The sequence below is a fragment of the Centrocercus urophasianus genome, unplaced genomic scaffold, assembly GCF_019232065.1.
Source record: "Centrocercus urophasianus isolate 14NV4802_14NV808 unplaced genomic scaffold, USGS_Curo_1.0 seq_20, whole genome shotgun sequence".
NCBI classification, from domain to species: Eukaryota; Metazoa; Chordata; class Aves; order Galliformes; family Phasianidae; genus Centrocercus; species Centrocercus urophasianus.
Genome location: NW_024884756.1, coordinates 1,327,477 through 1,339,525, shown reverse-complemented (window position 1 = coordinate 1,339,525; position 12,049 = coordinate 1,327,477). Strand labels below are relative to the sequence as shown.

Here is a 12,049-nt window from a genome sequence, read left to right as displayed (position 1 = left end):
CACCTGATGGAAGGCAGGGCCAACCCAGAGGAGCTCAGATGGATGCAGTGTACCTGAGTGACTGCAAGGGGTGAAGCCCGCATCCACCCCTTCCCAGATCTCATTTAAGGGTTAGCAGTGGAGGTGAGGGCATCTCTTGCTGGAGATCCCTGTGTTTTTGAGGCCTTTCAAAGCAGCTCTTCTCCTTCATTTTTGCATGTGGCTGCTGTGTTTGAGCTTGTTCTCATTTGCTGCAGCCACCCTGCTATTATCATAGTACTTTCCAGCCCATTATAGCATTACAACTGTCAATTGGAAAATAGCAAGGGAACGTTGGGCAGTTTGTGCCTGTGGCACTCAATAATGAATATTATCCCATGTATGGTTCATTTTAGTTGTTTTCCTTCTATGAAGAAAACTTTGAATCTTGAATGTACGTTCTTAATCCAAAGAGTGCTTTGATGTAATCTTACTAAATTAAAAGTGATCTGTGAGGAGTCTCTTGAGTCTATTGCATCACAAGCACTTCAGAAGCGTGGTGTTATGGGTGAGATGAACTTGCCTTTCAAATCCCAGTTTACCTTTTCTTTGCCCAGAAGAAGGCTACTGTAAACGTATCACTTATAGAAATACATTTATTCCTTTTGCTGTATCCAGATTGTTTTTTAGTGAGACAAACTGAGAGTTGGTTTTACCCCAAAATGATATTATTCTTGTTGAAGGTCACACTTGCTAGGTTTTCCCAGACTCCTCATAGGACAGAAGGCATTGCAATATAGGACTGTACAATGGGGATGTTACATTGGTTTTATGCATTGGCAAAGTTACTTGATTCATCTGGATATGCACGTCTGCTCCTTTGGGGGACACGTGAGCTTCCTTTTACAATATATGTGAGAAGACTTTTTTCTTGCAGACGTATTCCCCGTCCTAGCAGCGCAAGGCCAGCACCACCCCGAGTAGTAAAACGCCAAGAGAGCACGGAGGCCTTGCTTCCAGAAAGGTGAGGAGTGTGGGAGATGCAGAAAAGATGTTGTTAGTTCTTATGCCACACTATTTTAAGATTTTATGTGCACCCCGTGCAAGTGAATAGCATCAGGCTAGTTGTGGGCAGGAAAACTTGAGCCTTTCTGCAAATCCAGTGTATGACTTGGAAGTTACAGTTGGTGGCCACATCAGGAAGTTCAAAGGTAGATGCAACTTAATTTTTTTTGCCCCTAGGAACTTTGAAGCCGATAAACCCAGGACATTAATCTTAACTACCAGAAGAAGAGATCTGTAAGGCATGCAGTGTATCTTGTGCTCAAAAAAGGCTGAAACAGCCCCTTGAATTTATGGCCAAAATGTCTTGCAGGTGATATCAAATGAGTGCCAAGCACTAAAGCAGTGTATGCAGAAGTAATGGCAGTGAAGGGATTTGGTGTGCTGCTTTGTTTTATGGAAGGAGGTGATGGAATGGATTGGAATGGGACCTAATAGGCTTCCATGTTTGTTTTATCTCTTTCAGGAACGGTAGTAGTAAAGCAGTCTCAAATGTGATCATAGACCAGCAGGCTTCTGATGATGATGATGACCAGTTTGTGGTGGAGGCAGCCTTGCCAGTGCCCGAAATGCCAGAGCTGGAAATGGTCTGTTAATGTTACAAATTATAGAACCTTTCCCACCCTTTGTAACGTGCTTGTTTAAGTAGCTTCTAGCTGGACATGCTGTTGAATAGTTTTGTATCATAGCAATGCCAAATATTTGCAACTAAAGCTCTCTCCCTGCACGTGTAGGAGCCAGAAGTGGATCTGGAGGAGGATGAAAAACATGGTATGTTTGCTTTTGTATATATTTGTATGCATATACATATAGAGTAAAACACCACATTTAAACCTAGAGCTAAGCACTTAAAATGAGGAATACAGCAGCAAAGTATCTCTTGAGGGAGCAGAACCTTCCTGCAACTTTGCAAGAAAAAGGCAAATATTTCTCAAATGAAGTCTTGCATAGTTGAGCATTGGGATTTACAGCTGATGTCAAATACCTACTGTACGTCTCTCTGAGATAGGTGAAGGGGTTGGCAGGTCAAGGCAAGTTATAGGAAGCCTCCTAGGCAAGTGGATGGTTGCACTGGTTCTTAACAGTGTTTATGCTTGTGACCTCAGATATCTGATTCAGGGCCTTCCGTCCATTATGGCCACACTGCATGTTATTTAGGTGGGCTTAGTTCTCTGTATCAAAATATGACTAACAAATTGCTATCTATATATACACACATGTGCATGTGTATGGAGATAAGACACTGGAAAAATAGATTTAAAATATCTTGTATCTCAGTAACTGAAATATAATGGAACACTGTTCATGTTGGTTTTGATGTTATTGTCCAGAATGTTTAGAATAATATTTTTGTAACAACAGTGCTGAGACATATCCTCATTTTATCCAGGTGGACTTGTAAAAAGAATCCTAGAAACAAAAAAGGATTATGAAGCATCACAGAAATCATCAAAGACAACAGAAAAGGTAAGATGGAAATGGCCTGCAAGAAATTATGACCATTAAATATTGTAATCATGACCTTTTCTTCTCCTTTAGGTTTTTTTTTTTTTCTCCATTTTTTGATCAAACTCCTCCTTTGTATGTTATACTTACCTGCATTAGTCCTTCAGTCCTCTACATTCTCTATGTTGTGCTTTATACAGCATTTAGTAGTCTTCCTTAGCCTGTTTGTTTTCCACAACAGTCCGATTTCAGCCTTGCCATAGATGCAATAGGACACACTCTACATTTATGTGCCTGCATAATTATTGTTTCAATCTTAATTGTCCTCTGGTCCTACCAACCATCAGTCATTACCTGTAAAAAGTAGGGATCTCTGCAGTTAACCATTCACAGTATTTCCACATCACCAGATGTTATCTTAGCAAAATCCAGCATACTTGAGCTTTCTAGACTGAATTGAGAAAGTGATTTCATTTCACTTCCCCATCCAGAAATTGGGATAGGGAAATGGGAGAGAGGGAGGTCTAGAGAGATTCTAGGAGCAGTCACAAACCAGAAGCAAAACATTGAAGCACCCTGATATTCATGTATTCCTTCCATCACTGGGCAGCTCTTGCTCTTTTAGCCTCGCACATCTCATGTTGCGAGAAGGCACAAAAGGCAGAACACTTTGGATCATTGGCCCTTTGGGAACATTTTAGATAAGGAGTGCTTTTACAAAAATACAAACAGGTACACAGCATTTTGGAGAGGCAGGTGCTTTTCACGTGCTCTTAAATCTTCAGTTCTACCTGCATCTCTCTTCTTACATTTACTCAGTACTAGGGATAGATGTAGTGTGGCATTCTGCACTTTTAGTAGGTGCTGCAACTCAGATCTTAAGAACTAAGCTTTTAACAAAACTCTTTCAAATACCTTTCTGAAACTGGGAGAAACTTTTGAAACATAGACCACTTTTTGGCCTCCTGTTACTTTAATGAATGTAGTTCTTGGCAATGAGTAATGACATTGTGATAGGTTATGAGTAAAGTGCACAGCTGGAAAAAACAAGTCCCTGAAGGACTAAAACTCATGATAGACAGTAGACTTTTTTTTTTTAAAAAAAAAAAGGATTTTATCTAGAACTTGTATGCTTTCATAATCATTTCTGGCAATCTGCAGCAAAAATGACACAACTTGTTAGGATTGTGATTTTTGGGAGGGTGAAATCAACAAATCTCTTAAATAGGGACACTCCCAAATGCTTTAGTGGTAGTGAGTTATACTGTCATGCAGACCAGCCTTTTTGTTCCTTCCCCAGCACATGGAGGAAATGAGGAAGGTGGATGGGGGAGCACCTTCCTATCTCAGGTTTGGGGTTGTCTGAGATCCAGGCCTGCTTGGCAGACCAAAAATTCCTTTCATGTATTGCATGGTCTGAGATTAAAGAAGAAAAATAATTCTTACAATGGGAAAGCCTTCATTTTCTGCTCATAACCCATTTTGAATAAATACAGCTTTTTCCAGCTTGCTGAATTGAATTACAAACTATTTATTACGAAGGTGCACCTTGTATTGCCTACGTAGTGATCATTGAAATGCTCTTGGCTATTTCTAGTAAGTTCTGCCTTTATAGAGCTGTTTGGAGAAAGGGAGGAGTTAGAGATAATATTGCTCTGTTTATGCAGTAGCTCTAAAGCTCATTAGTGGAGTGTGTGTTGAGCTGGCAGTTGTGAGAACAAGAGATACAGCTGTTCCTGTTCCTAGTTTTATAACTAGGTGGTGCTGTTCAATCATCAATCTCCAGGCTAAGTTTTGGAATGGCAGTAGCAGTCGAATTAGACTTTTTTTCTGCCAGTACATAATTGTATTGCAGGCTATATTGTGCTGTATTGTGTCCTGTCAAGTGAACACTTGGCACAGAAAGGAACAATGGGGAGCATTTACAAAACCTCATGGGTTTCATGTTCTGGAAGTTTCCTCTGGGAATTGTACTAAGTTTTCCCTTTTTTTTTTTCCTTTTTCTGCCCTGAATACATGTAGCTCACTAAATAAAACAATTCCCTTTTAACCCCTTCAATTCTTTTTACATGCACATCAGGCCTCTGTGTCTTTGTACAATCATCGTTTAGTCCCCACTGCCTATTTTCAGTCTCTAAAACACTCATTCTGTCCTTGTTTGCCTTTTGTTGCTTCTTTTGAAGCACTGATCTGCGTTAGCAGCACTGATAATGGACAACTAATTCTGGAAAAGCAAACCTGCTGACTTCCATCACGTGAAAATTTGCACGCAGCAGTAAGCTCCTGAATATCATCTGTTCTCATATCCAAGCAGCTGGCTGCTGCTGCTGCATTTGGTCTTCTTGCTGCTACTGCTTTTCAGATTAAATCACAGGATGGCCTAGGTTGAAAAGGACAACAATGCTCATCTACTTTCAAACCCCTGCTGTGTGCAGGGTCACCAACCAGCAGCCCAGGCTGCCCAGAGCCACATCCAGCCTGGCCTTGAATGCCTGCATGGATGGGGCATCCACAGCCTACTTGGGCAGCCTGTTCCACTGCCTCACCACCCTCTGTGTGAAAAACTTCCTCCTAATATCCAACCTAAACCTCCCCTGTCTCAGTTTAAAACCATTCCCCCTTTCCCTATCACTATCCACTATTGTAAGCTGAAGTTGTCGTGATACAGAGAGGAGAAGCACAGTTTTCCTGACAGCAAAGCAAAAACTCAATGGAAAAGATGATTAAAAATCTTTTTTAACCAAATCTCAGAGTTGGTGTCTGGGACTTGACAGACGTAGCCCAAAAAAACGAGTTTGAGAGACTGCTGAGTTCTTCTGACAGAAGACAGTGATAGGCTGTATAATCAATGAATATTAAGATACTATAATTATAAAATAAACAAGAGAGTTAGGCAAAGCAGATAATGGTAACAAAAAGAGACTAGACAGAAAGCTTACCCCTATCCTGGGCTCACTTACAAAACTCCAGCAGAGTAGATCTCCAGAAGAGATCCTTCCCCTCTGACAGCCAGCTCTTAAATAGGTCTGGGAGAGATGGAGCCTGGCTCCACCCCTTCCTGCAGCACAGGTGAATTGCCTTCACCTGTGCTCCTCTGGCTGACTCATGGCTCACCTCAGGTGATCAAACAGAGGTTCAGGCCGTGACTCAGCAGTTCCCATACATAGGCATACCTCACATGAGACCCCAGACCAGCAGTTTGGGAAAGAACAGTAACTGGTCCGTGGGATCTCGTTGGGAAGATGCAGCGAAAGTAATTAAAAAGAAAGAATAGTTTCAGGCGGTTTATTCCCGCCGAGTGCTCTGTGCTTGCAAGTGTAACCAAGTCCTGTTCTGTCGATGGGACTGTGAGAAGGGCTCTGTGAGTGCTGGCCAACATGCTGTGTTAAATAGCTGTGGGTTTTGTGCCAGGTCTGGCTGTGCAGTCTGCTGGGAGCAGCATCAGTCTGAGACCTGACTGTTTCTCCCCAGCCTCTCAGCTCTTTCATTTAATTGGTTTTCCATCAAACTCTCCAGGAGAAATATCTTCTCCATCAGCATGCAACAGTATTCCAAAATGTGTTTTGCAATGGGGAGTAAAATGTGATTCTTGTATTTTGGAGTAAGATAATCACAAGTCCAGCGAAAATTTGAAAGAATAATTCCTTGGGAAATTATACCTGAGGTTGATCTGTGTGTCTGTCAGTGAGAATGTTTGTCTGCCCTGGTTTTATTAAACCATTCAATGCATGTAAAATAAATGAAATATTCTCTCAGCTATGTTCACTACTCCTTAAAGCCGTGTCTTTCTGCCAGAAGATGAAGAGGGAAGTGGAGATAATCTGAGCACGGGATCTTTTGGCTGATGCTTTACAGCATCTAATGCAGCAATTACCTGATCGGTGGCTCTACCTGAATTACTGTGGATTAATCAATTAGAAATTAGCAGAAGCTGATGAAGTAATACTTAATGGAAACGTAGCACTCGTGGGCTCCTGGGGATGTTCCATACCTTTACTTGTAACTGCTGATTGCAGAAGAGTATTGTTTGTGTTAAAAGCATTTGCCTGAAACCTTCATTGTGCTTTTTAAGAAGTTTTAATAAAGAAAAAGACAAGAAAATCAAGAAAGACAGGGACTTTCATCATGTAGGTTTTGCATGTGCAGAAACTTAAAATAATATACACAACTTTCAGGTCAAACAAAAAGGTCAGTCTGGAAATACACAAGGTTTCTGCTGCCTTGATTAGCTGTGTTCAGCCTAACAAATTCCTAAAAAGACTTCCTAAATGTATTTGTTTAGAGTCTAATCCTCTTACGTTAAACAGAGAAAGAAACAGATGGTACGTTTTGTATTCCACTTCATTTATTTGATGTGTGGAAAGCGTAGGCAGGTTATTAAATAGTTGAAGCAAGTGGGATCACAGAATTCCCATCTTTCCCAAATATAGGCTTTGGAGAAGAAACAGATTCGAGGTTTGTGCTAGTAACAAGTGATATTAAAATAGCTTAGCACCTGGATAATATTAACTTCAATTACAAGTGCTGTAAATCAAGTAGGTACTTCTAAGCTCAGAGCAAATACAATCAATGCTGATTCTGTTTGTTCAGAGTTCTTCAGGTCATTGATTTTGTGCGTTAACCCACCAGCTGCACAGCACTGTGTCCACATCCAATCAGTGCAGGCAGTAATGTGACGTTTAGTTAACCATTTGTATTCATATCTCCCATCATGCCAGTGTTTCAAAGGGGCTCACAGTTTCTCAGCATCCTACCAGGTCACAGAATCACAGAATGGCACAGGTTGGAAGGGACCTCAAGGATCATGAATCTTCAGCCCTTCTGTAACAGGCAGGGCCACCAACCTCCACATCTCATAGCAGCCCAGGCTGCCCAGGGCCCCATCCAACCTGGCCTTGAACACCTCCAGGGATGGACGGGGCACCACAGCCTCTCTGGGCAGCTGTTCCAGCACCTCACCACTCTCACAGCAAAGAACCTTCCCCCTGGCATCCAACCTCAGTCTTCCCTCCCTCAATTTCAAACCATTTCCCTTTGTCCTGCTGTTATCTACCCTTTCAAAGAGTTGATTCCCCTCTTGTTTATAGACTACCTTTAGGTACTGAAGGCTGCAATGAGGTCACATGTTGTAAGAAGTGCTGAGAGTGAGATTTGATAGGAATTACCTGCACAAGGGCTTTTGTCTTTGTCTAACAGCTCTGGCTATGGTGATGTGATGTTAGCTGAATGGTTATGGAGTAAAGGTGCAGGGAGAAACGTACCAGAACTGTACCATGCAGTTTGCTGGTGGTCAGGTGTTGCTGGAGCTTGAACTGAGTAATTAATGCTTGAGTTTCCCTGCTTATTACCAGGAGGAAAAAAAAAAAAAGAAAAAAAAAAAGTGGTCCTCAATTAATTGTCTTACAAGCAGTGAAGGTAGGAATGGAACTTCTGTCACTCTTGTGATATTCTTGGTATAATGGCTGCTGTGCGGTGGCCTTTGCATACTACACAAAATGTTCGCTCCTGTGGATACATATATAAATAAAAAAAGAGACAGCAGATGGATGTGTTAAACAGAAAGTATATGTAGAATTGCAGTGAGACAGCTGTGCTTTCCATCCCTAGGAAAGGATGCTGTGCTGGCAGCTGTTGTAGCAGAGCTACAGGTGATGTTCATACATTTCAAGAAGGTTATCAGTGGATCTGGCTGAGACTTTCTGCTGGGCCTTAGTCTGGTGTGAAAGCAGTTGGCTAACTCAAGGAACACGTGTTACAATTCATTCTGAATGGAAAAGGGGCTGCTGTTTCAACAGAGAAAACCACAGACCCACACAGAGTGAGCAGAGCAGGTCTGGCACCCAGTGTGCCGTTTCAGATGAGCTGATACTGGAGTTGTATCTAGGTGTGTGTGTGGTCAGACACGTAGGATTCTGCTCAGCATGGTGAATAGCAAACTGATTTCTCTGCAGCAAGGCAAGCCAGCTTAAGGAGCTGAGGTGGGACGTTTACGTCTGAAAATTCCATCCTATTTTTTGTGTCTTGCAGCTCTGAAACAGGTCAGACTCTGGTAAGTCTAATGGTACAGAACATGGTGTCTCTGCTGCCTTGGCCTGCTGCTGAACTCGATACCTGGCATAAGCAGAAAAAGCATCCTGTTCATTTGAAATGATTTAACATTTACTGTTTTCCCCTCTGTTACTGTGGAGGACTTTCTTACAGTGATCCCTAGTGGATAGTTACCATATACTTAAAATGCAGGCTCTGTAAAAACCAGGAAAAGAAAACACCCTTTATGATCAAAAAATATTTTGTACTGTAAAAAAGCCCACGCTGTTATTTTTGCATTGAATGTATCAAAATTACTTGTCCAAAATGAAGTTTCTGTCCTATCCTAACTGCAGTAAGAGGTGGAAGGGAAATGGTATAGCTCCATAAAACTATGATTACTGGGGTCTGTTTCCATAATGGGACATAATACAATAGTTAAAAGGGGCTGTAGAAACTATTAACTGCTTGATGGATGCTTGTTGTAATTTGTTTCATATTTAAAAACTGTTAATTTAAAGAATGGAAACAAAGGAGAAGCTATATAAAAGTAATCAAATGCTGTTCCTGGAAGTGAATTTTTCAAGCAGGGTGAGTGGGGGGAAGCCATGCCACCTCTTTAACTCCATGGATGCCAGGCATTTCCCATACCCTCAGCAGCACGGATGCTGGAAGTGAATGTCTTGTGAAGGATCCACATTTGTGCTAATTGCTTTAAGGAGGGAAAATTCAAGACAGGTAAAATTCTGGCTGTTTCTGGCACCCCGTTGATAATTTTCCCTTCATCGTTTAAGGAGAAAATTTCTGCTTTTTAATTTCTTCGGTCCCTGCATTCGAGTCCACGCTGTGTTCCGTTCAGGTTGAGGTAATGGGAAAGGCAGACTGTTTCCCAGGAATCCAAAATAAACATTTATCTTGGTGCCTTACGAAAAACATGAAGGAAAGGAAGCGTGTTGGGCCTACAGAAGTGATACAGTCTTTTTACACAGAGATAATTTATTGATTCTTGGGCTTTTGTGAAAGGAGAGTTCATTGAGGTGTGTGACCTAATTAAATAGGCTGGAACAATTCTGATTCTGGCATTTTTCTTAAAGCTGAATATATCCTGTTACGTGTTTGTGCAGAATGAGCAAAGGTGGCATTCAGGACTCCAACCACCCACGTTGCTTGTTGTAATAAACCATCTGCCATAATTCTTAGTAATTTCAGGGGTGACCTGTGCAGATTTTAACCCATAACTGTAACTATTAAACAGAACAGACAGCACGGAGCTTGTTTTTTTCCCCCCCTTAACTGCTTTTAATCAGTGATATCTGGTGAAGCTTGAGTACTTCAGCTGTCTGTAGGCTGCGCCAAGTGTAGTGTGAAAAGAAAGAAAGGATTGATCATTATCTGTCCCTCCTCAAGCTAAGGGTGGTGTGCCAGGTGAGTTACTGTGCCCTCAGGTGTTGGGGAGGTTTTTGGGAGCTTGGAGTTTAAGTGCTCTTCCTTGAAAGGAGGACACAGCAAAATACTTTTGTGTGTTCCTACATCGCTTGTATCGTGTGGTTTGGTGTCTCAGAGTTGCAGAGTTTTCTAACCACCCTGCTGATGTGCCTTCTAAAGACTGAATAGTATTTAATAGACTTCTAGTGCTTGTGTATTTGGACACTTGAAACTGCTTAGGAACAGGGGAAGGAAAGAAGGAAGGTTTGTTGCACATAGGGTGGAAAACAGGGCAGCAGAACTTCTTCCTGGGAAGCTCTTGAATAACATACAGCCCTGCCATGCTTTTGAACTGAAGGTGGGGTTTTTTTGATGGGCTTGGGTTGTTCCAGCTCCAGTTTTCTTTATAGGTAACCTCCCGGTTTGATGTGGAAAATAGGGTCCCATAGACTCAGCCATCCCTGTGGCTTTGGGGAAGCACGTGTAGCAAGAACTCGTCTGGAAAAAATGAGCTACAATAGAGAGTGTGCAGTGTGTGAGGGTGCAGATCCATTCCATACACTGTTACAAGGTAAGGAGGAAACAAAATATTTCCAGGAAAGAAAGTCTTACCAGTGTCCAATGTACACCGTGCCCAAGGAAAGGTGCCCTGTGATCTGTGCCTTCAGGGACAAGGCATAAAGGGAAAGGAGTCTGACAGAGCCAAGTGGGATGCTGTTGGCATTGTGTTTAGAGGTTTGCTAAGGAAGAGACTGAAAGTATCCCCTCAACCCTGGGTGGCTGTGCTCTGAAGGTGGGTACTCACCAGCTCTCAGCATTAAATGAGTCAAAAACCAGTGCTTTCATCTGCGTGCTGTGAGGGACAGCAAGCACACGGATGGCTGTGGGAAGTGACAGAACAACGAGTTTTATGTAATGCAGCATAATGAAACACCTGCTTCTGTGAGAGAGGCACGGGTCAAGTGAGAAGGAATTAAGATGAGTGTTATTTTTAACAGCTTAGCCAGCACTCACGAATTGACTTAGGAAGCAAAGGCCACGAGTTCACCAGCAGTTGTCACTTCAGGCCAGTTCCTTATTAAACAACTTCAACATTATAAAATCACAGTAAACTCAGAAGCCCTGCAATTTCCATGTGCTGCGTGTGTGGTAAAACGCAAGCATCGGACGCAAGTAAATCTCAGCCTTCAAATCTTTAGAAGTATTTTTCTAGAATAATATATATCTGAGTTCATCAGTAAGCAGAGGGCTGCTGAAATGTGTTTGGCAGTGGTCCCTGCTGCCTCCAAACACAGCTGAACAAACAGCCTGCAGCTCACACAGGAAGGCAGGCAGTTGGGTAGGAGGGCAGTAAGGGACAGCATGGTAGGCATGGTGTCCTAGCAAGTCACAAGCATACTGTCAGCTCTGTGCTCATAGAGCTGCTAGGAACTGTGCTTAGAATGGTTATCCTATGGTTGGGGTGAAAGAAAGACCCTTCTAGTTTTTCTGGCACACGTTAGATGACTGAAATGACTTGAAGTAAACTTAATGTACAGCTTTGTGTGTCTTAAAGAAAACTCAGGTTGGGAATTAGACACTCAGGTCTCTTGGAAAGAAAGAAAAATCTGCTTGTTTTACCTGGGGGAGAAGAAACAGCGGGCTTCTCTTTAATGGCAGTTATTGTTTCCAGGAAGGCCTTTGCTGGAATAAGGTCATTAGGAAGTGTTAGTAATGTGGTCATTTGGCTCTGTTTATGGCATCGTTTTGCTCTTGGTGACTTTGCTGTTTTAGCATGCACTTTCCCTGTGTTAAACTTGCAGTAAGCTGGGAGGCTTCAGTAGGCTGAGCACAGGGTCTGCAGGCTGCACATGAGGGAAGTGTGCACCAGATTAGTTTCGAGTAGTGCAGTTGACTGAGGGCACACCTGCAGCCTGTGTGGTTTTACAAATACTGTTAAATTCAAGGTATGGAGTAACTGCCATTTATTTTAGCTGTGTGGTGTGAAGTGCTGTGACTAGGGCCAGCGTTAGGAGCAGAGACTTCAGATACAGCCAGAGGTGAGAGAGAAGTATCTCAAAGGGAGTGATTTGGAGAACTGCACTGGAAGGTGGCTATGGAGCATCCGGTGCAGCTCCCAGGCAGCAGCAAA

The 12,049-nt window shown here is 42.4% G+C and overlaps 1 protein-coding gene across 3 annotated transcripts in view; it reads left to right on the top strand.

Annotated features, from left to right (window-relative positions):
* The window catches only part of TRAF3IP1 (TRAF3 interacting protein 1), a 37,551-nt gene that overhangs the window by 21,616 nt on the left and 3,886 nt on the right, over positions 1 to 12,049 (top strand). For all 3 annotated transcript variants that reach the window (XM_042822509.1, XM_042822507.1, XM_042822508.1), the window contains 4 exons: positions 896 to 982; positions 1,487 to 1,607; positions 1,755 to 1,791; positions 2,411 to 2,487. In XM_042822509.1, the coding sequence (XP_042678443.1) occupies positions 896 to 982; positions 1,487 to 1,607; positions 1,755 to 1,791; positions 2,411 to 2,487 (322 nt within the window). The remainder of the gene's footprint in view (positions 1 to 895; positions 983 to 1,486; positions 1,608 to 1,754; positions 1,792 to 2,410; positions 2,488 to 12,049) is intronic.